This window comes from Coccinella septempunctata, chromosome 6 (assembly GCF_907165205.1).
Source record: "Coccinella septempunctata chromosome 6, icCocSept1.1, whole genome shotgun sequence".
NCBI classification, from domain to species: Eukaryota; Metazoa; Arthropoda; class Insecta; order Coleoptera; family Coccinellidae; genus Coccinella; species Coccinella septempunctata.
In genome coordinates, this window is record NC_058194.1 from 11,354,062 (window position 1) to 11,379,103 (window position 25,042).

Genomic DNA, 25,042 nt, shown 5'->3' on the forward strand with positions numbered 1-25,042 from the left:
AATTGTTCGAATTATCAAATTTATATATGCCAAACATCAAATATTTATATTATTTCCACTACTAATCTCATTTCGTAATGCAGAAGCGATTTTTCGGCGAAAATAATAGTAGGGGTACGCCACTGGCGGCCGTCGCCGCTTCGGGTATCTTCGGGATTCTGTCAGCTAGAAATTGTCAGCCAACTTCACACCGCTCTTTGGATGATGATTGCATACTCTATGAAATCCGGGGATTTTTGGGTGTCCCCCTCTTCGTTCATGTGAGGAAGAGAGGAAGAGTATGAGTATGGGGATGGGGAATAACCTGAACCTTGTGATTTGTGATATCTGATAATATACGTCATATCAATCTGTGTTTAGTGCGTTTGGAATTTATTTTAAGACCGATAATTGGCGAGTTTCAGCGTTTACTTTTGTTCGTTTTCATTTTACGGAAAGTTAATCAACAGCAGTAGTAGAGAATTTTCAACCAACCATGAGTGACATGAAAATAGAATATTTCTCAGGTACCTAAATAGTTTCATATTGCGTACAAGTTTTTTTATCACTCAATAACATTTGTCATATCTCATTAAACTTTTGTAACTGTTTTTAATGCACTGAATGTGTACTACGAGATCAATTTACAAGAGATTCTTTGTTTTGATCGTTGACAACTCGGTTGACAATGTGTAGTGCTCATTGTGGGTTTATTTTGAACATATTTAAATTACGTTTTTTTGTCTACCTTATAATATATTAATAGCGATGGTGGGGATAACGTTATAACACATATACATAGCATTGTTAGTTACAGATATTGGTTAACTTGCCTAGTTCTCACATTTTTATTTCTATATGGCTCAAATATATCTTCATGCTGTATCAGAAACTCGAGACAACTGCACACTTATAGACCAATTTTTCGCCCGAAAAACACCCCTACACGACTGCCTGTATTTCATAATCATAATAGATCTCAAAGCCAACTTTTGTTTCACAAAGAGGCGTATCAGTGAGGGAACCCAACGAACAATACCATAATATGACGAATCAATTAAAGACCAGCGTAATGAACAACTTTTTAGGTGTACCAATCAGCAGACTTCTTCAAGATGTTAATGGTTTATATGGTTGAATTCAGTCTCTAATATATACACATCCCACCTCAACTCACAATCTACATGAACATCAAGGAACTTAGCAGAGTTAAAAATGTTCACTTAAGTTCGGTCTGAAGAAATCTCATTTTGCAATTGAAGTTTTGATCGTGAAGTGTTAAAAACTACAAATTCTGCTTGTTGGGCATTGAATTCAAGACTGTTAACTGTTTGGTTTATAGTTACCGAGATCGTCTAGAGTCAGATTTATATATTGTTATTATCTTTGATAGTTTCCAAGCTGATGGAACTGTAATAGTTATAAATACACAGTTCATTATATATCTATATCTATAAATTCAAACACTGAGATCAATAACTGGATCCACCTTTTTTGACTGGAAAAAACAGAAGAATGATTGCTCTAAGGCCAAGAAATAGGAGAAGATAGAGAAACCATGTGAATGGAATGCCGAAAAATCAGTTAGTCACCAGAAACTAATGACGCTTGGAAAACCCCTATGAAATTATATGAAATCTGCTCTTTGTCATCCTAGTTTCAACTAGATAACCTTTGAAGGAAACACAGGAAGAAGAAAAAGACTACTTAGTTTCATTCATTTCTGTTTTGACTATTCCCATATTTTAATTTTATATTTTTAATTAGGACAAGATGTCATTCACACAGGTTGGACAGGACAGTGTGTCTTGGTGCAGTCTCATTTTGCCAGATGTACATATGTTAAGAGGCTTGTTCGTAGAGTGGTTCATATCGATTATGAACTGTACAGAGCAAGCACAGATAGATTTTCTCTACCCTAAAATGGAATTGCTTCTGCTCTGTACAGGGTAGGCAAAATTGGTGATACCTGAACTAGAACTTTTTAACCTAACGAGATAAGAGGAAAATGAATGTGCCATTCATGTCGTCTTTTTTCGAAAAACTAATAATGCGTTCTACTGCATTCCTCTATCTTCTTTTGTTTTTGAGTTATAGGTCAAAATTTAAATTTGGGCGATTGCAACTTTGGTCATTATCTCCGTTTCTGTTTGTGCTAGGATGTTGAAATGAAAACATTTTACAGACACTTTTTTGATAGCAATCCAGTAGCATACTATGATTTTGTACCACAGATATATTTGCTGAGCTATAACAAGATGTGTTTTTTCTTATGAAACCAGTAGTTTAAAATGACTCGGAAAGAATCGCCATTCTTTTACCATTTCAGAAATATATTATACCCCTCAGTATTTCTAAGTCATTTCAAACTACTGTTTTCACAAGAAAAAACATATATTTATGTTATAGCTCAGCAAATATACCCGTTGGAAGAAATCATAGTACGCCACTGGATTGCTATAAAAAAAATGTCTGTATAATGATTTCATTTCAACATCCTAGCTTAAACCGAAATGGAGATAATGACCAAAGTCGAAATTTTAATTTTGACCTACAACTGGAAAACAAAAGAAGATAGAGGAATGGAGTTGATGGCATTATTAGTTTCTCGAAAAAAGACGACCGCAATGTGCCATGCATTTTCCTCTATCTCGTTGGGTTGAAAAAGGTATCACCAATTTTGCCCACCCTGTAAAGTTCACAACTGTTGTGAACCACTCTACGAACAAACAAGTGTTACTTGATTCCCAAACTATAATAAGAGAGTATCCCATCATTCTCATATCTGAGATTGTCTTTCAATGCATAAAAAAATGTGTCAACAACTTATGTCAGTTATAACTATGGTAACAAAGAAATGCCTACTGTGTACAGTCACCGGTACAGTATTGAAGATTACAATACCCAATACCCCCCCCCCCCCCCCTTTGATCAAGTATATTCATAAAAACAAAACAATTAAATAGACATCAATCTATTATAACCAGAAAATTAAATTACATCAATTTTAGATATCGATTGAAATTTATTCTGGGAGGATTCTGCATTTCTTCATAAACTTTTTAGGGTTTTCACTCCCAATCTCCGAAACAAAATCAATCAAAAATGAAATCAACGATTTGCTCCTGCGTAAATTCTTGCACTAATTTGTCAGGAGCAAATCGTTGATTTGATTTTTAATTGATTTTGTTTCAGAGATTGGTAGTGAAAACCCTTAAAAGTTTATGAAGAAATACATCAATTTTAGTTTATTCCTAAATTGTTTATACAGAATTTATGTTTCAAACCATTCGAACTTTTTGTGAAATTATGAACCATTTATGAGGTTGGAAAATATTTAATATTGATGAAACCATTTTAACAATTTCTCTAACGTCCAGTTTCATAATCAAATTCAAAGTGACTCTAAGCTTAAAGCTTTCTTTAATGTCATTTTTAGCAGGGTTATAGAAAGCTTTACAATTAAAGCGACTTTGGGTTTGATTATGAATCCGGCCGTAACCTGGTAAGACTTCAAATGTCTGCCTTGCTATATGCTTTGTCCTGTTATGAAAGACGAAAGTTTTTGAGCACTTTGATTGTCATTGAACAATAGTTCAATGTCGTATTAGTTCATTCCTCAATCCTTCGAGAAAAAAGACAGTGTTTCTTTAGAAACATCTGAAATGGCAATGAATTGAGCTTCAGTGCTCGGCAGGCTAGTGTAATGTTGTTTTCGGGCTTCCCAGCTTATTATTGCGAGTAGTATTGCTCCAATCTACATCAGTAAAACTTATTATATCAGAATCATTTGAACTGAAAGTTTTCGGGCTTCCCAGCTTATTATTGCGAGTAGTATTGCTCCAATCTACATCAGTATAACTTATTATATCAGAATCATTTGAACTGAAAGTTAATTTCTTATCAATTGAACATTTTAAATACCTCAGATTGCTTTTGGCATACATGGAATTGTTCATCGCTATAGCAGTTATTGAATTGGCTTACTATACTTCATTCAACTTTATTTTAGCAGTCGGTTGGCCATGGAAATTTGACACATTTCACTCTGTATAGTACGAAAATGTGGGGTTATGAAGCTTGTCAAAACATTTTTGGGTTTTAAATCAACGCTATGTTGCCCGTTCTACGTAAAAGTTTCTGTTGTTACGTATTTTATCAAAATGTCGAATCTCTTCGGAAAATATGACGAACATAATTGAAGTTTATACAAACTGATTGAAGGCATACCAAATCCAGTTATTTGCATGGAAAATACAAGAGATCAGTATAATATCATAATATGCGCTAGCTTGAGGAGAGTTAATATGTTCGTTATCTTCTTTGGCTTACATCATTTGTAGATTTCAAAAATATTAACCCGAAGATGAAATGCATATGATACAGTGGTTGGCAATGGGTATCTCTTGAAGGAATTAACAGATAATTACAAGAATGTTAAATTTTTCAACAAAAATCATCTAGCATCAATATAAGTAAAAGGAGTTGAAGGAAGTTTCAAGTTAAGATGCAAATTCACCGTTGAACAAAAATTTCACATGAATAAACAGTAACAGGGCAACTTGCGTGTATTTGTGGCTAATGTATGAATACATTGATATAATTATAATAATTAGGTATTTATTAGTACCTTAAGACATTTACATTGTATAGGACAAGTCAAATGAAAAGCAGAAAAATCCATTTTAGGGAACTTAGTCTCCGATGACATTTATCGAAAATCCTGTAGTAAACTTTTCGCATTAATTCACTCAAACATAAAATTCCCAAATGCCACCACTTTTTTGGGTGTCCCAATAGAAGGAAATTCTTTGTCATACTCTTCATTCACAATATTTCTGATTGTGGAAATATTCAGCTGAAATATAAGTCGTTTAGATTCAGATGAAACATTATATAAATTCTCTTACTTTGAATATCTTCGCTAACGTCTGACGTATTGTGGATTTTAGAATATCAGGGTATAACTATTTGAATGAGCGGACCTGATTTCTAAATAGCACTTCCTGAAACCCTGTCTCTTTTTTCAATCACTTTCGGCATTTTCGAATTTTCATAATAAAAATTGATATTAGTTGTGGCAACGGCGTTATGACATTAACGACATTTCATGAGTGCCAACCTAACTTCGTTCTAGTTACAAAAACTTGAGAAAATTATTTCATGGCCAACCGACTGCTAAAATAAATTTGAATGAAGTATATGTCACTACTGTTTATTTCCACTCGTATTTATTTCCACTAGTCGCTTGCACTGTGAACTATAACTGTACTGTACTTCCTACCTGCTCCTCCGCTGGGCTTATATAGGCGCCGGAAACATTCAGGTACCTTCGCGGTTATTCCAGAATCTCGCGACCGCTCTGGTTCTCGAAAGGTCCGACCGCAAGGGCCGGACTGGTTACACTGTCCCCTCCTTAAGCCTGTTCTGTCCCAGAACAGATTTAGTGAATTTCTCCGAGGACCGTGGCGAAACTTGCACTCATCACCATTCCTACAGTAGCCATTCTGATGGAAGTAGCACTCCACAGTTTTTCCAGGCTCTCTGGCCTGCTTTGGGTTGAAACTGCACACCAGGATCCGTATACCAGTCCCCTGAAATCCCACCTCCAGCATGCTGCGCACAACTCGCCAATTCAGCTGGTCCAATCCACAACCGAGCTTGGGAACAGCTAATTTCCTAACTCCAAAGCGTTGAAGGTCTTCTTTCAAGCTATGCAGCGCCGTCCATAGATTCTGATAGGTTGGCTTCTGATGGGAATGTTGCTTGGTGACTAGGTAATAAATGAACCGACCTTCACCCTTCAATTTCAAAACTTTTCCGATTCTTGGCTGCTGTCGCAATAATTCTTCCTGACGTCCAAATTTATTTCTGAATACTCTTGCTATTCCTTTGCTCATACGAAGGTCCTTCGCTATACAATGAGCGAGAGAGTATTCCCCAGACACGGTAAAGATATCTTGATGAAAGAAAATAACGGGAACTTGGACGCAATTTATTCTCTAGAATCCAACTACATAGTCGACGTTTCGAAGGGGTTTCCCTTCTTCTTCAAGGGCTATGCAAATGCAAATCTTTATCTCTATATTTAATATGGAAAACCTAAATCTATTCAGTGCTCTATCGACTAAGTTGTTAAACGGGTGTCTATCCAACATCAAGGAATATATCTGATTTACATTATTAACAATATGGTTTGGGAATACTCTATTCTTTCTACAGTTAAGGAGGAAAATTCTTCTATTCATTAGTGAAGCTAATTTCTCGCTGAACTTCAAGTACTTCTTGCAGTCTCTGTACACTTGTAAACTGTACTCACTCATAATGTACTGGTAGAAACCCCCCGGTGGAATAGTGCGAACTGGTGTAACATCCATAATAATTGATGAAAGAAAATAACGGGAACTTGGACGCAATTTATTCTCTAGAATCCAACTACATAGCTAGTCTTTTTGACGATGCTGAGATGCTAGATAGCGAACCGAATTATTACAAGCGAAGAATAAGCGAAATGATTTTTATCAAAGTCAACAATTCCGTGAATTTCAGAGGTGACGTCGGCAATCTTAGCATAGTTTACAACCCCCTCTTAGATCTTAGTGCATGTTGATTAATTAGTATATAAGTTGTAACTTTATCTTGCCACTGTGTCTCCACTTACATGTATCTTTTTACCTGGAGACCACCCTGTTATTGCTGTTTGTGTTGTTGCCGTTTGTTCGATTTTATACAATAAGTTTCCTCCCACAGCGGCCAGATGACGTTGTTTATTCATAGTCCTCTCAGTTGACAATTAAAATCCCCTCTACATTCTCCCGAACGCACTCGTTCGACACTGAAGACATATTACGAAGTTCTTTGCCTGTGATGATCATTTTCTAACCTTTTCAGCTTCGCTACATCGATGTAAATAATAAGAGTTTTCTAGACCTGATCGATAATACCAACATCGGCGAATTCTGCGTTGTGGGAGGAAAATCTCTGTTTTTCGTTTTCCTTTTATTGTTTTCACCCTGACTCACTACTCACATGCATCGCATGACCGTAGTTTCTAGAAATTTCCATCTCAGGTACTGTGCCTAATTGCTCTTTTATATTTTTCATACTTATAACCGTTTTTTAGCCCTTGAAGAAGAAGGGAAACCCCTTCGAAACGTCGGCTATGTAGTTGGATTCTAGAGAATAAATTGCGTCCAAGTTCCCGTTATTTTCTTTCATCAATTATTATGGATGTTACACCAGTTCGCAGTAAAGATATCTTGATGTACTTCATGTGTAACGCCGAACCGTGCAACGCGTGTCTCACCATAGCAATCCATAAACTTCTGGTAATCGCTGCTACCTTGAATCGGGGCTTCCACAAGACGTACTTCTTCTTTGTCCTGCGCGTACGGGGCTAATCGGTTGAAATGGACGACCTTTGGTTTTCCTCTGGGGAGCTTCCTTATCCGGTAAACTACTTCATGTATCCTCTGGATTATTTCATACGGTCCGTCCCACTGTCTCTGCAGCTTTGGTGAAAAACCTTTTCTCCGTGGATTATGTAGCCACACCAGATCTCCAGTGGTGAATCCACCTTCAATAGCCTTGATGTCGTAGCGCATTTTCATTAGGTCACTTGCTTGCTGCATTTGATTGCGTGCCTTGTCATGAATGTAATCCAGCTTGTTCCTTAATTTACGAACGTAGTCCTCCCCAGCTACGTCTTCTCCAGGCTTACATCCAAACTCTAAGTCGCAAGGCAGCCTTATTTCTCGGCCGAACATTATACTGGATGGAGTTTCCTTGGTAGATTCTTGAACCGAAGATCTATATGCCATGGTGAATAGATGTAAATATTCATCCCAATCCCGCTGGTGATCAGATACTACTTTGGCTAGATGTTTTCCCATGGTCCGATTCATTCGTTCGACCATGCCGTCTGATTGTGGATGAAGAGGTGTAGTCCTTGTTTTGTGAATTCCCAATTTGATGCATACTTCTCGCAATAACTTCGATTCAAAATTTTGGCCTTGATCACAATGCAGCTCCAGAGGTATTCCAAATCTGCAGAAGAATTCTCTGACCAATTTATCAGCTACCGTACTTGCCTCTTGATTAGGAATACCGTAGGCTTCCACCCATTTCGTGAAATGCTACCAAAATGTACTTGTTTCCATGGTCTGTTTCGGGAAAGGGGCCAGCGATGTCGATAGCTACTCGTTCCGTGGGGGATCCGACGTTATATTGCTTCATTGGTGCTTTTCCTTTACCATAAGGTCCGTTAGCAGCAGCACAAACCTTGCATCTTCTACACCAATCTTTAACGTCCCTCTTACAATTTAGCCAATAAAATCGCTGCCTGACTTTTTCCAACGTCTTAGTTATCCCGAAATGTCCACCTGAAGTTCCATTATGTAGTCTGGTCAGAATGTCTGTCACACGGCTCTTCAGCACAATCAACTGAAGTCTCTGCTCAGTTCCATCTTCATTTTCCCAACAACGTTTCAGAAGACCTCCATCAATCTTCAGCGTTTCCTATTGTGCCCAATACGACTTTATATTCTGGCTCAGTCTGGATACTTCTTCCCAAGTAGGTAGTCTTCTTCCAACTCAGGATTACTTTCAAGTCGTTATCTTCCTCTTGTGCTCTTTGAATTTCTTCAGGTAGCCAGTCGTCTTCGATTACGGTGGTCCGCCTTAAATCGATATTTTCTTCCAGGCGCGAACAATGGCTGCAATTCTCGGGACAAGGTCTTCTTGATAACGCGTCTGCATTGCGATGGCTAGTCCCCGCTCTGTGTTCAGTGTCAAAGTCATACTCTTGCAGCCTCTCAATCCATCTAGCCACTTGTCCTTCCGGGTTCTTAAAACTCAGGAGCCATTTCAAAGCAGCATGGTCCGTTCTTAGTAAGAATTTCCTTCCGTACAAATATTTGTAGAAATGTTCTACGGACTTGATGTCTGCTAAATGTTCTACGGACTTGTTGACTGCTAAAAGTTCTCTCCTGGTCACGCAATAATTCCGTTCTGGTTTGGACAACACCTTGCTGAAGTACCCGATGACTCTTTCCTGTCCATCCTGAACTTGCGATAGAACGCCCCCAATGGCTGTATTACTGGCATCGGTGTCGAGCACAAATTTACCTTCAGCCCTTGCGTAACTCAGAACTGGAGTTGTGACCAGAGCCCTCTTCAATCGTTCGAAGGCTTCAGCGCAATCATCGGACCATATGTACTCCTGTCCATCTTCCGTCAATTTTGTCAGCGGCTTGGCAACGTTGGCAAAACCAGGTACAAATATCCTATAATAAGTGCAAAGGCCTAAGAAACTCCGCAACTCACCCTTGTCTTTCGGAATAGGCCATTCCTGCACTGCCTTGATCTTATCCGGATCAACTTTCACACCTCCCCGTGAAACTATGTGTTTTACATTCTTTTCAAGGATTCTATCAATTTGGCATGATGTTCAATAATTATTCCTGCCATTTCTTCAAACTTTCCGTTAACCTTGTCAAATTTTTCATCAACCTCGTCAAATTTTTCCACTGACTATATCGAATCTCTCGTCCACTTTATCGAATTTTTCATTTATGGTTTCCAGTTTCTCATCCAATTTATCTGTAAGTTGACTCACCACATCGTTACAATTTTCCCTAATCTGGTCAATTTTCTCATTCAATTTCTCATCAATTTTCTCATTGAATCTTCTGGAATTTTCTTCCATTTGTTCATTCAACTTACAGGAGTTCTCTTCCATTTGTTCATTCAACTTACAAGAATTTTCATCCATTTTCTCAAAAAGTCCATTACCGCTTGAGTCTCCATCGCGTTCTGTAGTCTTGTGGTCACTGGCGTGAACTCCAAATAACCGAAAATATTTATTTAATTCGAGGGCTTGTTGAACCTCACACCTGACACCAATGTAACGTTTTCTTCGCTTTATTAAAACGTTCAACTAATTGAAATTATTTATTTACACTTAATACACTTATAACACACAATCTTACTATGTCACTACTATTTATTTCCACTCGTATTTATTTCCACTAGTCGCTTGCACTGTGAACTATAACTGTACTGTACTTCCTACCTGCTCCTCCGCTGGGCTTATATAGGCGCCGGAAACATTCAGGTACCTTCGCGGTTATTCCAGAATCTCGCGACCGCTCTGGTTCTCGAAAGGTCCGACCGCAAGGGCCGGACTGGTTACAATACCTATATACATCCAATCAAATTTTGATCGGATAATCCTTCCGACATGTTACCTTTGACTAATTTTAAATTTGGTTCAAGTAAGTTTGGATTGTCGCACATATTCATATTCAGGCTAAAATCATTGCGACAACCATTCGCTCTTCCAGTCGAATTGTTGAAAATATTTCGAAGTGTTTTTTTTTCTATTCGATGAATGGCCTATAACTGTGCTATTGAACCTGTACTTAGCTGCTTTTTATCAACACATTATGTTGAGTTTAGGTTCTTTGCAGCTTTCGTACGTATATGCCAATGTTCCTATGAAGCCAAGTGGACAGGTTCAGCTTACTTTGAACTATCTCTGGTGTAATCAATTTCCGTACCGATCAGGCTTTAGTTATCCTGCCAACATAACTGCTCAAGAAAATACCAAACAATATTGACAAACGAATCAGAACATCTGTCAACATCAGCATGAGTATTGTTTTCAGCAAAATCATGACCAGACAAATCCAACACCATACCGGCTTATCTTTCTCAACAAGCGTTCTTCTGAACTTTGTGTTCCGGTTGAAAATTCACCTCAATTGAAATGCCCGTATGATTACTAATGTGGGGCTCGAAAATAACAACTCTTTGGTCCTGTGGGTTAACATTGGTAAGGATGTAATCTACTTTCGAAATGCTAGTGAGCCCATTAACGTTTGTGAATACTCGAGTGGGATACCGCGACGTAGCCTTCAATTCGTAGCAATCAAGTAAATCATTAACAATTTAGTTTTAAGTCTTTACAGCCAGTCTTCAGGAACTCTATGCTTGAGCCTCCACATAGGAAAATAAAATCCACACTGTCAAAACGTGACTGCAAAGCACATAATACTTTGTCAAAAAATACTTCAACGTTACCAGCCCAGGGCCTAAAAACACTAATAATGCCATAGATCTCGACTTTCATTTCATCAGAGAATTTTGAAACCATTAACTTTTTCATCTTCAAACATTGTCTTGTGAACAGATCTACCGTGTTCCCTTGAGGCGTGACAGAAGAAAACTACCCGAACATAATCTGAGATCAGCATGGAGTCAATACTGTCCACACTACACCAATGCGATACACTCAAATCATCTGCACTTGCTTCCAGCAATAGCAGCCCAAACTATCAAATTTGTTTGAGATACAGATTAGAGATTGTTGGGCGTGTTGGTTGGACCCACCAAAACCTGCCACCGCGACGAAAGCGGTCTATTGTGTCGTTCCCTGACTGAGAAATTAGAAATTTCTAGTTTGTTCCGGGCCAATAAAGGCTGAGGTTGCGCCTTCTCTTGCTAGAGCGCCCGATAACTTGTTGCCTCTGGAGCCTGAGTGTCCAGGTACCTAAATAAGTTGCAGTCCGTTGTGACTTCCCAATTTGTAGTGGTTAGATCTGCATTTGGCAGCTACTAGAGATTTGATGGTAGCTTTACTATCCGTTCGGACTTTTATTGGCCAACTCATGACAAGCAGATGGTTGGTAAATAGGTTAATAGCGAAAATTTCTACCTGAAATGCTGTCTCCAACCTGTCCGGACTGACACTGAGTTCGGTCAGCGCTCTACGACTGTGGACCCCGGCTCCAAAGACCTGTTTGTTTCTGAAGCCATCAGTATACCAACAAGGTCCTTGTAAATAGAGTTTCTTGTTACAGAGCCATTCGTCTCTGCTTGGAATCAGAGGACTGAACGTTCCGTCCGTGCTGGTTCTTGTGATTATCTGATCAGTTCTCATGCCCATCACCTCGTCCGCCTCCAGGTGGTCTAAGAGCCGATTGGACACGAAAGAGTTTATCAGGATCATTCACGGTTAAGTGGAGGAGCCGGTGAGCTAGTCTTGCCTCTCCCTAGACAATAATGCGAAGGAAAGGGAGGTTACCGTGACGTATGTACAGCCAGCGGAGCTGCTTCGGCATTATTCCCCAAGTTTTTTCACAAATCCTTTGAAAGGCTCAGAGGCAGTGTCTGGCTTTGTGGATGATTTTATCCACGGGGGAGTTCCCGCTTCTCATCATCATCATAGAAGAAAACGGATGACACATTCTCGAGCTCTTTTTTTCCGACTATTCCAAACCTGAAAACAGATCCAGCCTAACGGTCATAGATTTTGAGTTATGAACGAAAATTAAGAAATTATCATTTTCAATGAAGCTAAATAACTCGCTTATTTGAACTCGTATTCGAAATCTGTTGTTACATTCTGCAGGCACTTTTTTAGGAGGAATTCGAATCTGATATTATTAAAATTTTTGATACGGCCATTTTCGAGATACGACAGGGATTTATGATTTTTCAAATGTAAACTATAGTTGAAAGTTCTTTCATCTTGATGCAATTTTTTTGCTGATTTCAAAAATGTATCATATGTCGCTATTCAAATGAATGTTACACGAGAAAAAAATCAAATAATTTTTCCTACTTTTCGACTCACTGTTAAATTATAAGTAGTCTGGCTTACCATAGCAACCGTTGAATATGCATTATATTTTGTGAACCTGAGCCTCTTTGATTGGAATCACGGATTGCTGAATAATTATTTCGATGATTAAGAAATCGTTTGTTCATCGCGATGTTTGGCATGCTTATCTCACGATGGTTCACAATTCGAATACTACCGTTGATAGAAGTACCTATTTTTCATCATCTTACTTTTGTAAAAATTATAATTATAGATAGCTATCGTGTTTTATTTATATTACTGACTCTGAAGTTTCTCTCATGAATAGAAAAACGATAATTGAATAAATTTTCTTCTTTAATAATCAGACGAAAGTCTTTTACTCTCTCTTGAGGGATATCGATCTCGATATCGATATATAATTGAAAATGACAATTTCTCAATTTTCGTTCATAACTCAAAATCTATGACCGTTAGGCTGGATCTGTTTTCAGATTTGGAATAGTCGGGAAAAAAGAACTAGAGAATGTGTCATCCGTTTTCTTCTAGCTGCTATAGTTCTCGAGATCCCTTCAGTAGACAACGAATTTTGCCCACCCTGTACAATAAGGGTTCAGCTGCATGATTCTCAGACACCATAAATATATAAAAGAAATATTTATTCGACAGTCCGTTTATCCTATCACAGAAGGTTGAGTTCACATAGGATTATGTGGAGTTCAGGAACCATAATGCATTTTCAACGGTCACTATGGTTACGCCAGCCTACTGAAAATTCAACAGTGAATCGAAAAGCAGGAAAAACTATTGAATTTTTTTTCTTATGTTATATTCATGTGAATAGCGACATATGATACATTTTTGAAATCAGCAAAAGAATTGCATCACGATGAAAGAACTTTCAAGTATAGTTTACATTTGAAAAATCAGAAGTCCCTTTCGTATCTCGTAAATGGTTGTATCAAAAAATAAACAGTGGCTGTAGAATGTAACAACAGATTTTGAATACGAGTTCAAATAAGCGAGTTATTCAGCTTAATTGAAAATGACAATTTCTCAATTTTCGTTCATAACTCAAAATCTATGACCGTTAGGCTGGATCTGTTTTCAGATTTGGAATAGTCGGGAAAAAAGAACTCGAGAATGTGTCATCCGTTTTCTTCTAGCTGCTATAGTTCACGAGATCCCTTCAGTAGACAACGAATTTTGCCCACCCTGTACATTAAGGGTTCAGCTGCATGATTCTCAGACACCATAAATTATTCTACTCCATCTTGATGAATTCTTTTCGCTGAAAAAAATTTGGAGAATTTGTTTTCAGGAAAATTCTGCAAATTTTCTACCCTTGTGTCGGGTTTCAATTTGGTAACCAAGAGAGCCTTGTAGACTTGTCCGGGCCCTGTTGAGGATTCATAGATCTCATTTGCAGAGTTAATTGGATCTCGCAACGCATCCGTCCGCGTTAGAAGATATTCGAGTATCATCTGCTGCGGTTGTTTCGAAAGAAATCATATGGGAAACCCACAACACCCGGAATATGTTTCTTATCAAGCATGTTAAGTTTGAATGCATGGATTACATCACTGAGTGTAGATATCGGGTTGTTTTGATTATTTATAATGTTCTTCAATTCGGAACGCAATGGTGCTACTAATTTCTCGATTACTTCATGAATGGTAACTGAAAGTTAATTTTCACCCTGGCACAAGGTATCCTGGCTACTCGGGTCGATTTTCGGATTGCCAAGGCTACAACAATCTTCACAAATCCATTTTGTACTTTTTCCACTCTCTCAATATGAAAAGTATTCTGCCAACTTAATTGTATCATTATGCGTTCCGCCGTCATGTCGCGAGTACGAGGTATAACTTGCTCTCAATGTTGTCTTAAGATTGATAGGTATGACGATCCTACCGATTGCAAGATTTGCACAAGTAGTTTTCATATCAAGTGTGTGGAAAGTTTGAATAAAATGCGTGAGGATGGACCCATAACCAATTGGATCTGTGATCGGTGTGAAACGGTACTCCAATAAATGCCTTTATTAAAGGAGCAATTCAAGAGGCTCTTCATCCGCTATATTCTGAAATAGCGAATTTGAAAAGCATAATAATTCCGCAGAATGTTCTAATGAACGCACTTATCGAGGAAATTCAATCTTTAAAAAAGAACAATAACAGTACTACATCTATGATATCAGCCGACCGGAATTCCCTTGATGATAAGAGTATGAAACACACGGAACCAAATTCAGGGGGCGTCGAACTATCTATTGATATCTACGGAGTCGTCTGGACTTGATGAAGGGGCTCCTCGAATTGTAAATAAAAATGTAGGATCCCAGGATAATGTCGGTGCTTCAGAATGGACTACTGTTAAATCTAAAAGAAAGAAGTCGATTCAAAACCGACCCGAAATACCTTCTGATGTTCATAAACAAAGAAAACTCAGTCGTCTCATAATTGGATTATCTAAGACTACTACTCTTGTCAGTGCACCCAAAAAATATAATATTTATCTCACATTCATGTCTCTCGCCTTGATCCATCAACTATAGTCGATGATATAAATGAATTTCTGTACAAATCTATTCCGAACTTCACATGCGAACAACTAAAGTCGAAACAACCAGACATTTATTCTTCTTTCAAGTTGAGTTTTTCCTCAGAATATGTATCCCAATTGAATGATCCCACTTTCTGGCCAGAAGGTGTTACAGTGAACATCTACAAATTTGTGAAATCTAACAATTCTTTCGACATTCAAATATCTACAAGACTGAAAACAATCCAGTTAAATACTCAAAGTATTTTTAACAAGTTCACTACTTTGGAGATGACTCTTGGGTCTATGAAACCTGATTTCGTCAGCGTGGCCGAACATTGGTGCTCACCGGAGCAGATTCCTCACATGTCTATCCCAGGATACAAGATTGGTGCCTATCCTACATTATGTACTGAATGAGTGTATCTTGAAGTATGGAATAGTGTTCTTAGGTGGTGATTTAAACGTGAATTACCTGGACGATGGGGATTTATCACGTCAGCTGCTCGAGGATTTATTTATTAGTTTGAACCTATTCGTTGGCTCCTCAGAGCCCACAAGAGTTTTCACAAATAAGCTAGGCTAACATCTTCCAGCAAGGTTAATTATATTGTAACTAATACTGAATATTACAGTTGTTGAACCATTTATTAGCGGTGGTCCATGAATACGTCAATTGCCCAATAAAGAAAATCAATAAAGAGAGAGCAATCAAAATGGTTTCTCAAAATAATCTCAATGAACTCAATTCATTGATTTCCAACATTGATTTCAATAGTATTCACTCTGTAACCGTTGATCAAAAATTCCAAACTTTCATCGATATATTGAAATCTAAAATTGGGATTGCTGGTCCCTCGAAAAAAATTTAACTCTAATTTATCAAGAAGATAGATTAACCGTCGGTTACGTCAAGCCAGAGACCATTTACGTAATTTGCACTGGTTACCTCTAAATTTATATACGCCCAGGGTTAATGTTCAATACCGAAAAGCCAAGTCTGATTTCGTTCGTCTGGTTAAAAATACGAAATTTGAGTACAACAGAAATTTCATATTAGAATCTGCAAATACTAACAAAGCAGTTTGGAAACTGGTTAAGTCTGAACTCTCTTAACTCTCGATGATAAAAAGCTATCTTTCCCTCAGGAAGTGGCTGATGCATTCTTGAATTATTTTAGTCAGGTGAACAGGCTTGCGCTGAGAAACTATTATGGTTACTCTATGTCAAACAAGTGCACCACTCATAAATTGATGAATCATAATTCTTTTTCTTTCCTGTACTGCCAGATGAAGTTTGCTCCACCATTGACAATTCAAAGAATTGTAGTAGCACGGGTCATGGCGGAGTATCTGCCAGAATTTCAACATCAATCTCCCCTCTAATTGCGAAATATATTTCTCCGATCTCGTGAACAAATCGATTTCCACTGGCCTTTTTCCATCTGCCTTAAGTTAGCTAGGGTTTTACCTATCCATAAGAAAGACGACATCGAAAAAATAGCGAATTATAGACCAATCTCCATACTTAGTCAGCTTTCCAAGGTGTTTGAAATAATTGTATATAAGCGTTTGCATGATTACTTGTCTCCGTTTTCCATCCTAACTAGTTGGCAGCATGGCTTCAGAATTGGTCGATCCACCCAGACTGCAAGCTGTGAATTTGTGGAGTACGTCTATGAGTGCTTGGACAGTGGTTCCTACGTCGCCGGCCTGTTCTTTGACTTTTCGCGGGCCTTCGACTGCCTTAATCACCATTTCATCTTAGACAAGTTGTACCAAATACGTTTCCGGGGTATATTTCTGAACTGGATCAACAGTTATCTTACTAATAGAAAAAATTATGTTCAAATACACAACTATGACTCAAGAATATGTGTCTGATTTAGGCGTACCTCAAGGATCGGTTCTTGGACCGGTGCTCTTTATACTATTCATTAATGAGTTGCCTGATTATATTATTGCTTCTATAATAATTCTTTTTGTCGACGACACTTCTGTAGCAATTAAAGCAATTAGTTCAATGGAACTTAAATCACTCTGTGAAGTTACATATTGTAATTCAGAGCTTCATTGATTGGTGTCACCAAAATTCATTAATAGTTAACTCCCTGCTGTCGGTTGGATTCCTGTTCCACCCGCACTTCCTGTCGAAGCAGACAGTGTTCCTCTACATTCCCCATGTACTTGCGTACAGTTCTCGCCGAGCAGTACCGCCTTCTGCATGATTCTGTAGATATTTTCTTCCAACTGAAGTTTCCTCAAGTTCTCTAACAGTTTCTTCGGTATCAGGCCTGTAGATGAAATGACAATAGGGATGGTCTTGATATCTTTCAACTTCCACTGTCTTCTGGTTTGTTCCTCGAGATCTCTATATTTTGAAATTTTTTCAGTGTGCCTATCTAGAAGATTGTTATTATTTGGAATTGACACGTCGATGAATAGTGATCTGTCCTCATCCTTATTGAGCAATATGAGGTCTGGTCTATTGTGGGTTATTTTCCGGTCTGTGAGAACCGTGCGATCCCAGTAGAGCTTGTGATGTTCATCTTCCAATACAGCATCCGGATGGTAATTGTAATAAGGAACCTTTTTCGAACTTAGAAGTTGTTATTATTATTATTATCATCGTATCTATTAATCTTGCTCGTACAACGAGAGCAAACCAATCCACGTATGAGCGACATGACTGCCAATTTTACCATATCATTGTATTTTTTTCAGTATTCTGCAGATATTGTTTATTTCTAGCATGAGCTATATACTACTACTATATATGTCCTCATATTTCTCTATGAGATCATACTTTCATAAATATGCTAACTTCAAAATTGCGGAGCAACTCTGACGGAGCCTACACATATAACTGCATGACGGAATTGAAGTTATAGTTTTAGCTGTGCAAGGTTGTTTAGAATTACTTTCAATTAAAATTTCACCATCTTGATAATTGGTATAATTAATAATCAAATATTATTTTCCTCTTGATGAAAAAGAATATTAATTATTTGGTTTTCAGATATGCTCAATTATCCTGTTTACCCCAGTCCGCCTTCAACAAGCGAAGATTCTCCAATATCATACACAACGTTATCTCCACCATCCTACATGTCTGAGAGTAGTTCATCTCCAGGAATTCTTCAATCATCTCAATTGGTTCTTGTGCCTCAGAATGTGTCCCTCATACCATACCAAGCTTCAGATAAAATCAGTGATGGTAAGATACATTCTCCGTATTGGATGTCACATGATTCATTCATTCATTCATGTCACATGAAGACACACTCAGACTGATTCATTTCCAAACAGAACCTTTAACTCGTATTCACTTTTATTAAATTAGACGGTTGGCCATAGAATAATTTTTTTAAGCATTCATAACTTGAACGGAGTGGTTGGTACAATTGAAATGTCGAATGTCAAAACGACGTTATCACAACCATTTATCAACTCCTTTTTTATGCTGCAAAAATGCGGAAAGTGCGTTCCAAAAGGCAAAGAAAAACTTATTTTGAATTGAATTCTTCTGATTATTTCTAATAGTGACCTTGCTATTTCGTGATCGACGCCGTATGAGACGGTATCGGACATAATCGATGTGAGTAAATTATTATGTTTCATCTTAATCTGAACTAGCTATATTTTTCCACATTCAGGATGATGACAAAGAATTTATTTATTTAGGGAGAACCGTAAAAATGGTGGAAGTTGAGGATTTTATTTTCTAAAAGAATTTGAATCATAAAGGGGGGCGGACATCATTTTTCAAAATTGTGAGTTCAATGGATTTTATAAATACAAAAGAAAGGCAAAATTTCATGCGAGCAAAAGCATGTCATAGTAGCCAGAATTACTTTCTTGTGGAAATTTTTACAATATAAATGTTCAGATGAAAATATCAGATTTGTGTTCTTAGACAAAACAAAAATCACAAAAACGGCTGACTCGATTCTGACGGAAGTCAATAGGCTTCGACACCCATTAGATAAGCACCAATGTGTGAAATTTCTCCTCGGTAGATTGAAAATTGCCCATAACGAATTTTGTGGAACACTCATATAATTCATCATTATTGATTTAGATTCAGGATAAATGCATAAATCAGTTGTTCATAAACGAAACTATTATCTTGCTTTCTTTTTGCATCTTTCTGATTAAAAGGAAATGGTGGATTATGATAATTACTACTTTCGTCATTTCAATAAAAGCCAACTGAAAAATGGAGCAACTATCTGCCCCTAGGAAATATTTCTCTTAAAAACGAAACTCTTCAAGGAAAAGAAAATTGCAGGAAATCTAATTTTAACTGCTACAATATGAATATTCACCAACCTATCCAAGAATTCAGACAACATTACTGGACTGCTTTTTCTCATTTTTGTTAATTCAAAGCATTTACACTTTTGAGTAAATGTTATGTAGTTAAATATTGCATGTGAGATTTCTGGCTTTATGATATGTCGGAATTGTTCCATCGATCTCAAAATATATTTTGGTTTTTCGTCGTTGCCGCTTCTACCGTTCAATATTTTTTATATTTAACAATTTCAAACACTTGTACAATAGTGTTCTTCTTTTTTTGTTTCACAATTGCTTTTGAAGAGGTCGAAGAAATTTTAACTGATAAGGATAATAATGCTATTTTAACATCTTGTTTTATTTATAATTTCCTTAGAATTACTATTGAAATAAACGTTACATATTACTAATAAGGATTTCTATTTCTTTCAGCATATCCCCAGAGTTCCCAACCATATCTTGAAATTACAGAAGAACCCATTGACAGATTCAGATTTCGATATAAGTCCGAAATGACAGGCACTCATGGTTGTTTAAATGGAGAGAGGTCTGATAAAACAAGAAAAATGACATATCCATCAGTAAAGGTGAGTTGGAGAAAAGATTATCAACTTTCGTCCCAGCCATTTTTGCTTATGAATTATAAATAGGTATGTTGGTTTGTTACATCCATGTTTGATAAAACAAGATTTATTTCGGGAATGTGCACAAATATACTCCTGGTGTTATATTCTGTATTTTTACAAATATATTTCTAATTTTGACATATAAAGTGACACTTTTTGTAACTAACTGACATTGTGAAACGCTTTTCTTTTGGCAACCAGTTACGCAAAGTAAACTATTTCGCAACTTATGATGAGAATATACTTGCTTCCGTAGTAACAGAGTGAAAAATTAAATACTTCCGACGATTTGAAGAGAATCTAGCAAAGGGCAATTCAAAATTAAAAAAAATATTTTGTGAAACACGTTGGGAAATACTATTTTTCGCGTTCTCTTTCGTAACTAGCAAATCGCTCATTGCGCAGAAATACGCTTATTGCGAAAAATAATGCTTTTCTCAACTGGTTGCACAAATAACTATTGTGAAAGCACATATTTTTGTTCACAAAGCAGATGTTTCAATCTTAAGTTCTGAATCGCTATTAACAGAAATCTCAAACATTGTGAAACAATGAATAAACGGTTGTAGAAAGAAGAATTCATTTTATTCGGTTAAAATAAGGAGAATTGTGCTATTCAGTTTACTCAAAAAAATTAAGGGGAAAATCATAATAAGCAGATGATATTCGCCAAAACTAGTGATGGGTATTACCACCTCGGGTGGCTATGACTCCATGAATAAGTACATCTAGGCATAGATTCGATTAAGGTCCTACAGTCTTTTTGATAAATTTTTTCCCAAACTTTTGAAGCGCATTAGCAACCTCTACCAATTTGTTTAGTTGGGGGACACGGGCTGGCATCTGTCTTCCTAGCCGATCCCCAGGGTGTCCGATGAGATTACGCGTGTAATCCTGACTTCATTTAAATAGGCTGTAACTATTTTAGCTAGGTGTGGGCACGAGTTATCGTCCATTAACAAAAAACTGGAACCCAAAGATGGCGCAAAAACGATCACATGATCATTGAGAATATTGGTTATGTACCTTTCAGATATTTATTAATGAGCACATATAATTTCAAAATACTAAACAGAAATTATTTTCAGCAGTTGCAACCAACTCAACAAGACCACCTGAAACTTAATCTACCGTTCTAATTTCGTTGATACGTACCTAATGTAGTGAAATTCGGAAAAAACTGTGACCCCTGCTGATCCATTCACGCAAATGCGTGCGGGAAAGAAATAGCAGGCGTTTTTTCCGCACCTTTTGGGAAAGTGACTCTTTGTAACTTGAAATGCGAGCGGGAAAAAGGTTGAACGCGCACGCTTGTAGAGAAAATAATTTATCACCTGTAATAAAAATTATCTAGTATGCGCGATTGAATTCCTACTGTATTCTTTTTCCTCATAGCATTTCTTATGTTCGGAAAATTATTTTCGTAATCTGTATGTGAATGAATGCTTACCCAACTTCTCAATGAATTCCTACAAATTGTACACCACAATTCACGACCGGTTCACGTCTTCAACCCCCGAATAAACATTTATTTATAGTTACCAGGGGCATGTTTACCACGGAAGCTAGGGAAGCTCAGCTTTCCTAACAAATTCGAAGAAAATTAGGGACATAATAGCATAATAATAAAATAAATAAATGATGAAACGAAAACAATAATCGAGAAAAATAATCTCCCCATTTACATTTTTCTCTCGAAACAACGTAGTAGCGGGCAAACTACGATAGGAACCACCGAGGGAACAACGGTCCTAGCTCTGAAAGGCCTTGTAAGCTGTGATCTCCCAGCGTAACGCTCGTAGTGGATTTCTGTATATAATTTCGCTGGGTACCCGCGTGTCTAGGATCGATCGCGTAAATTCTAAGGCCCGGTACTTTCACCTTCGAATACATTTTATTCACTGTTAATAAGTATCTGTCAAATAATTTCCTATCTGATGGATACCTTATTTCGGTGCTTTCAGATGAAATTATTTGACGAATAACAATTCTATGAAAACACGGTATACTACTTTTCACTGATTAATGTAGAATAAGACACCGTATTGTAGAAATTGTCATAGTTCCATCTAGAAAGCAAAAATGTCGTGAAAATCACACAAGGAATAACCATATATCAAAAATCTAAAAAATTTAACCAATAATGACGTACCGACATTCGATCTATGACAAATAAACTCTTTTAATTAAGTTTCAATGACAGTTTTATTCGATGAATAACACTATCTGAAACTGAAAAGACTTCATTTTTACTTATCCTAAGAATAAGGCTTATCTATCGAATAAATTTAGTTATTCGCACGTGAAAGTACCGGGCCTAAATGTCATTAATTCAACGTGAAATTTATGCGTTTTGCTTCAAATTTCTAACTGTTGGCTATATATATTTTATCACTTGGGAATATCTCTTTCTTATTTGACCATTATAAGTATTTTCGTGGCTTGAAATGTACGAGAAATTCAACCTTCTTCGGACCGCCTGTAAGCTGCGATTCTACCGATTACTCTTCGCTTGGCAGTAGTACCAGTGCCGGGTGCCGGTATATTTTGGGCTCAGTTTTAACTGTTATGATTTTGAATATTAGATACATATTGGCTACCTCTAGAAAAGTTTTATGTATATAGATTTAATAATTTCGAAAGTTCTTGTAAACCTTAAAGAAAAGAAGAATTTCGGACGAAGCCTTAAACTCTTAAAAACCATTCTTCGCTTTTCTCTTGTAGCGTTCCGAATTGCCTGTTCATAAACTTTGCAGGTCAAAGACAATTTTCTGCTTTACAAAGTAGAGAATAGAATACTATAGCGTTGATTGAAGTACCTATTTGTTGTAATTAAAATTCAAATCAACGACTAGAGTTGGAATACAAAAATTGATATAATTATATCATCTACTATGTATGATGTAAGACGTGTAGTTTATTCGTAAATTTAATATAGACTCACTCGACGAAAAATTTTGTTGAATGCACGCCTTAAATCATATAAGTGTGTGTTCAAAAAAAATATATATATATGGAGTAGCTTCCCTTATTCCAAAAGTCTAGATACGCCACTGATAGTTACCATTAAAGATCGGTAAAAGGTGTAATAACTCAACAATTCAAAATCTGCTGATATTGAATTACTTTATTTTTTTATAGTTACACAACTACAAAGGATCAGCTATCATAAGGTGCTCAATATGGCAGATTAATCATAACGGAAATGATTTCATGCCTCATGCACATAGGCTGGTGAAAAAAAGACATGGGAAAGAAGAAGCTGACGATCCTCATGAGATAACAGTTAATGAGAATACTGGATATGAGGCAAGGTTAGTCAAATTATTTCAATCCATATGTAGCTGTGATTTAATTCACTTGGTATTGATAGGATTCAATCAGAATCGTCCTACATTTCATTTATATTTGTCCATTTATTAATTGAACTGGATTATTGATCACCTCAAAAAGGATTTTTTCTCTTAGTTCGAAAATGATTCAGGAAGAAAATGGCATTATAAATTCTTATTCTTTTGGAAAGAATAATATTGAATATTGATAAGATTATTTATCCCTAATCATATTTAGGAATGCTATTATATCTCTGTTAGTAGATAACCATTCATTTGAATAACTTCATGAATACAGATGCTTCTTCATTTATAATCTGATTAACAGATGAAAAAACATATTTCAGCTTTTTTTCTATGGGTATAATCCACACTGCGAAAAAGAATATTGTCTCTGAACTCATAAAGAAAAAAACTGCACTAATGAAAGAGCTCGCTAGCAGGACCAACAGAGAAGGTTTGTCAAAAAAAGAAGAAATGGAGGTGAGTTTTGATTTATCCTTATTCTGAAGTTAATTTTACAGTTTCATATAAATCGAATTGAAAAATTGGACTATATATTTTTCGAATGAAAAAATTTGATTTACTTATATTTTTTTCATTGAAATGCAAAATTTTCTAACCATTCTCAGGGCAATGAAGTTAGTTTTTCTCTTCATAGAAGGTAATTTCTCAAGTTAATTACTTTCTCGACGTGTGCGCATTTAACATACAATTTTTGCGCCATTTCTTCACACCGGCTATATTGTCTAATGTCTAATAGGACATCGCGGTGAATTTTGCATAGTGGGTCATTCGAGGGTTCATTGCTGTAGCTTCCGAGATGGAATGGTTTCTTTCGAGGATTTCTAGTGAGCATTCAATAGTAGGTTATGGAATTTTGAAGGTTGATCAGCGAATAATGTTTTAACTTTCAACATAATGTTCTGTATCTAAACGTAGTGGTCAGCTTGTAGACAATTCGAACATGACAAATCAAGCAATAGTTTGTATTTAAAAAAAACACCGATGGAGAAAATATTTTCCAGTGTGACACTGGATTTTACTTCAAGAAGTGTCTGTAGAAGATTTTTCTTTCAGATTTCTAGCTTCAAAGACAAAAAAGTTATGAGAAGCTTTCGAAATCGTCAAAATCTCAATTTATTCTACTTAACTCGAAAATGAATTAGGAGACCGTGAGTGTGCACGTTTCAATCAATCATCAATCATCAAGTTTCATTGATGAAATCGAGAAAAACCTACATTTTTCTGTGTATGTTGTTAAGCCTGAAATCGTAGTCCTAAACAAAATACACAATTCACAATAATGAATCACAACACGAAAAACCAGACGATTTCCCTTGTTTTACACTTGTTAAACTATAATGCAACGGTTTGTTCATTGCGTTCTGGTAGTACTTTCACTACCACCATGCGTAACGTTGCATTCTGCCGTCTTCCTAGCTTTTCTTGAAGACGACTGTGGGTTGTACTATACGGTTTCTAGATTTAAAATATGTAGTCATGACGCTGACATTCTACTTGTATTCAAAATATAAATGAAATTTCAGAAAGAATACTAGAAGATTCGTGCTGAAGTTGAAAAGCTAATCGGGTAGTTGAAGCATAGAATACAAACCATCAAGATTTCATAGCATACTCGATGAATTTTTACAAATT

The 25,042-nt window shown here is 36.7% G+C and overlaps 1 protein-coding gene across 2 annotated transcripts in view; it reads left to right on the forward strand.

Annotated features, from left to right (window-relative positions):
- The first annotated feature begins 364 nt into the window (after positions 1 to 364).
- LOC123314990 (nuclear factor NF-kappa-B p110 subunit-like) overlaps positions 365 to 25,042 on the forward strand; it is a 72,470-nt gene continuing 47,792 nt past the window's right edge. The window contains exons 1-5 of one of the 2 annotated variants that reach the window (XR_006537896.1): positions 365 to 506; positions 18,146 to 18,343; positions 19,858 to 20,012; positions 23,193 to 23,365; positions 23,731 to 23,866. Coding sequence is in view for 1 of the 2 variants with exons in the window: in XM_044900500.1 (XP_044756435.1) it covers positions 476 to 506; positions 18,146 to 18,343; positions 19,858 to 20,012; positions 23,193 to 23,365; positions 23,731 to 23,866 (693 nt within the window). In the remaining variant the exon portion in view is untranslated. The remainder of the gene's footprint in view (positions 507 to 18,145; positions 18,344 to 19,857; positions 20,013 to 23,192; positions 23,366 to 23,730; positions 23,867 to 25,042) is intronic. The other variant, XM_044900500.1, reaches the window with a different exon arrangement.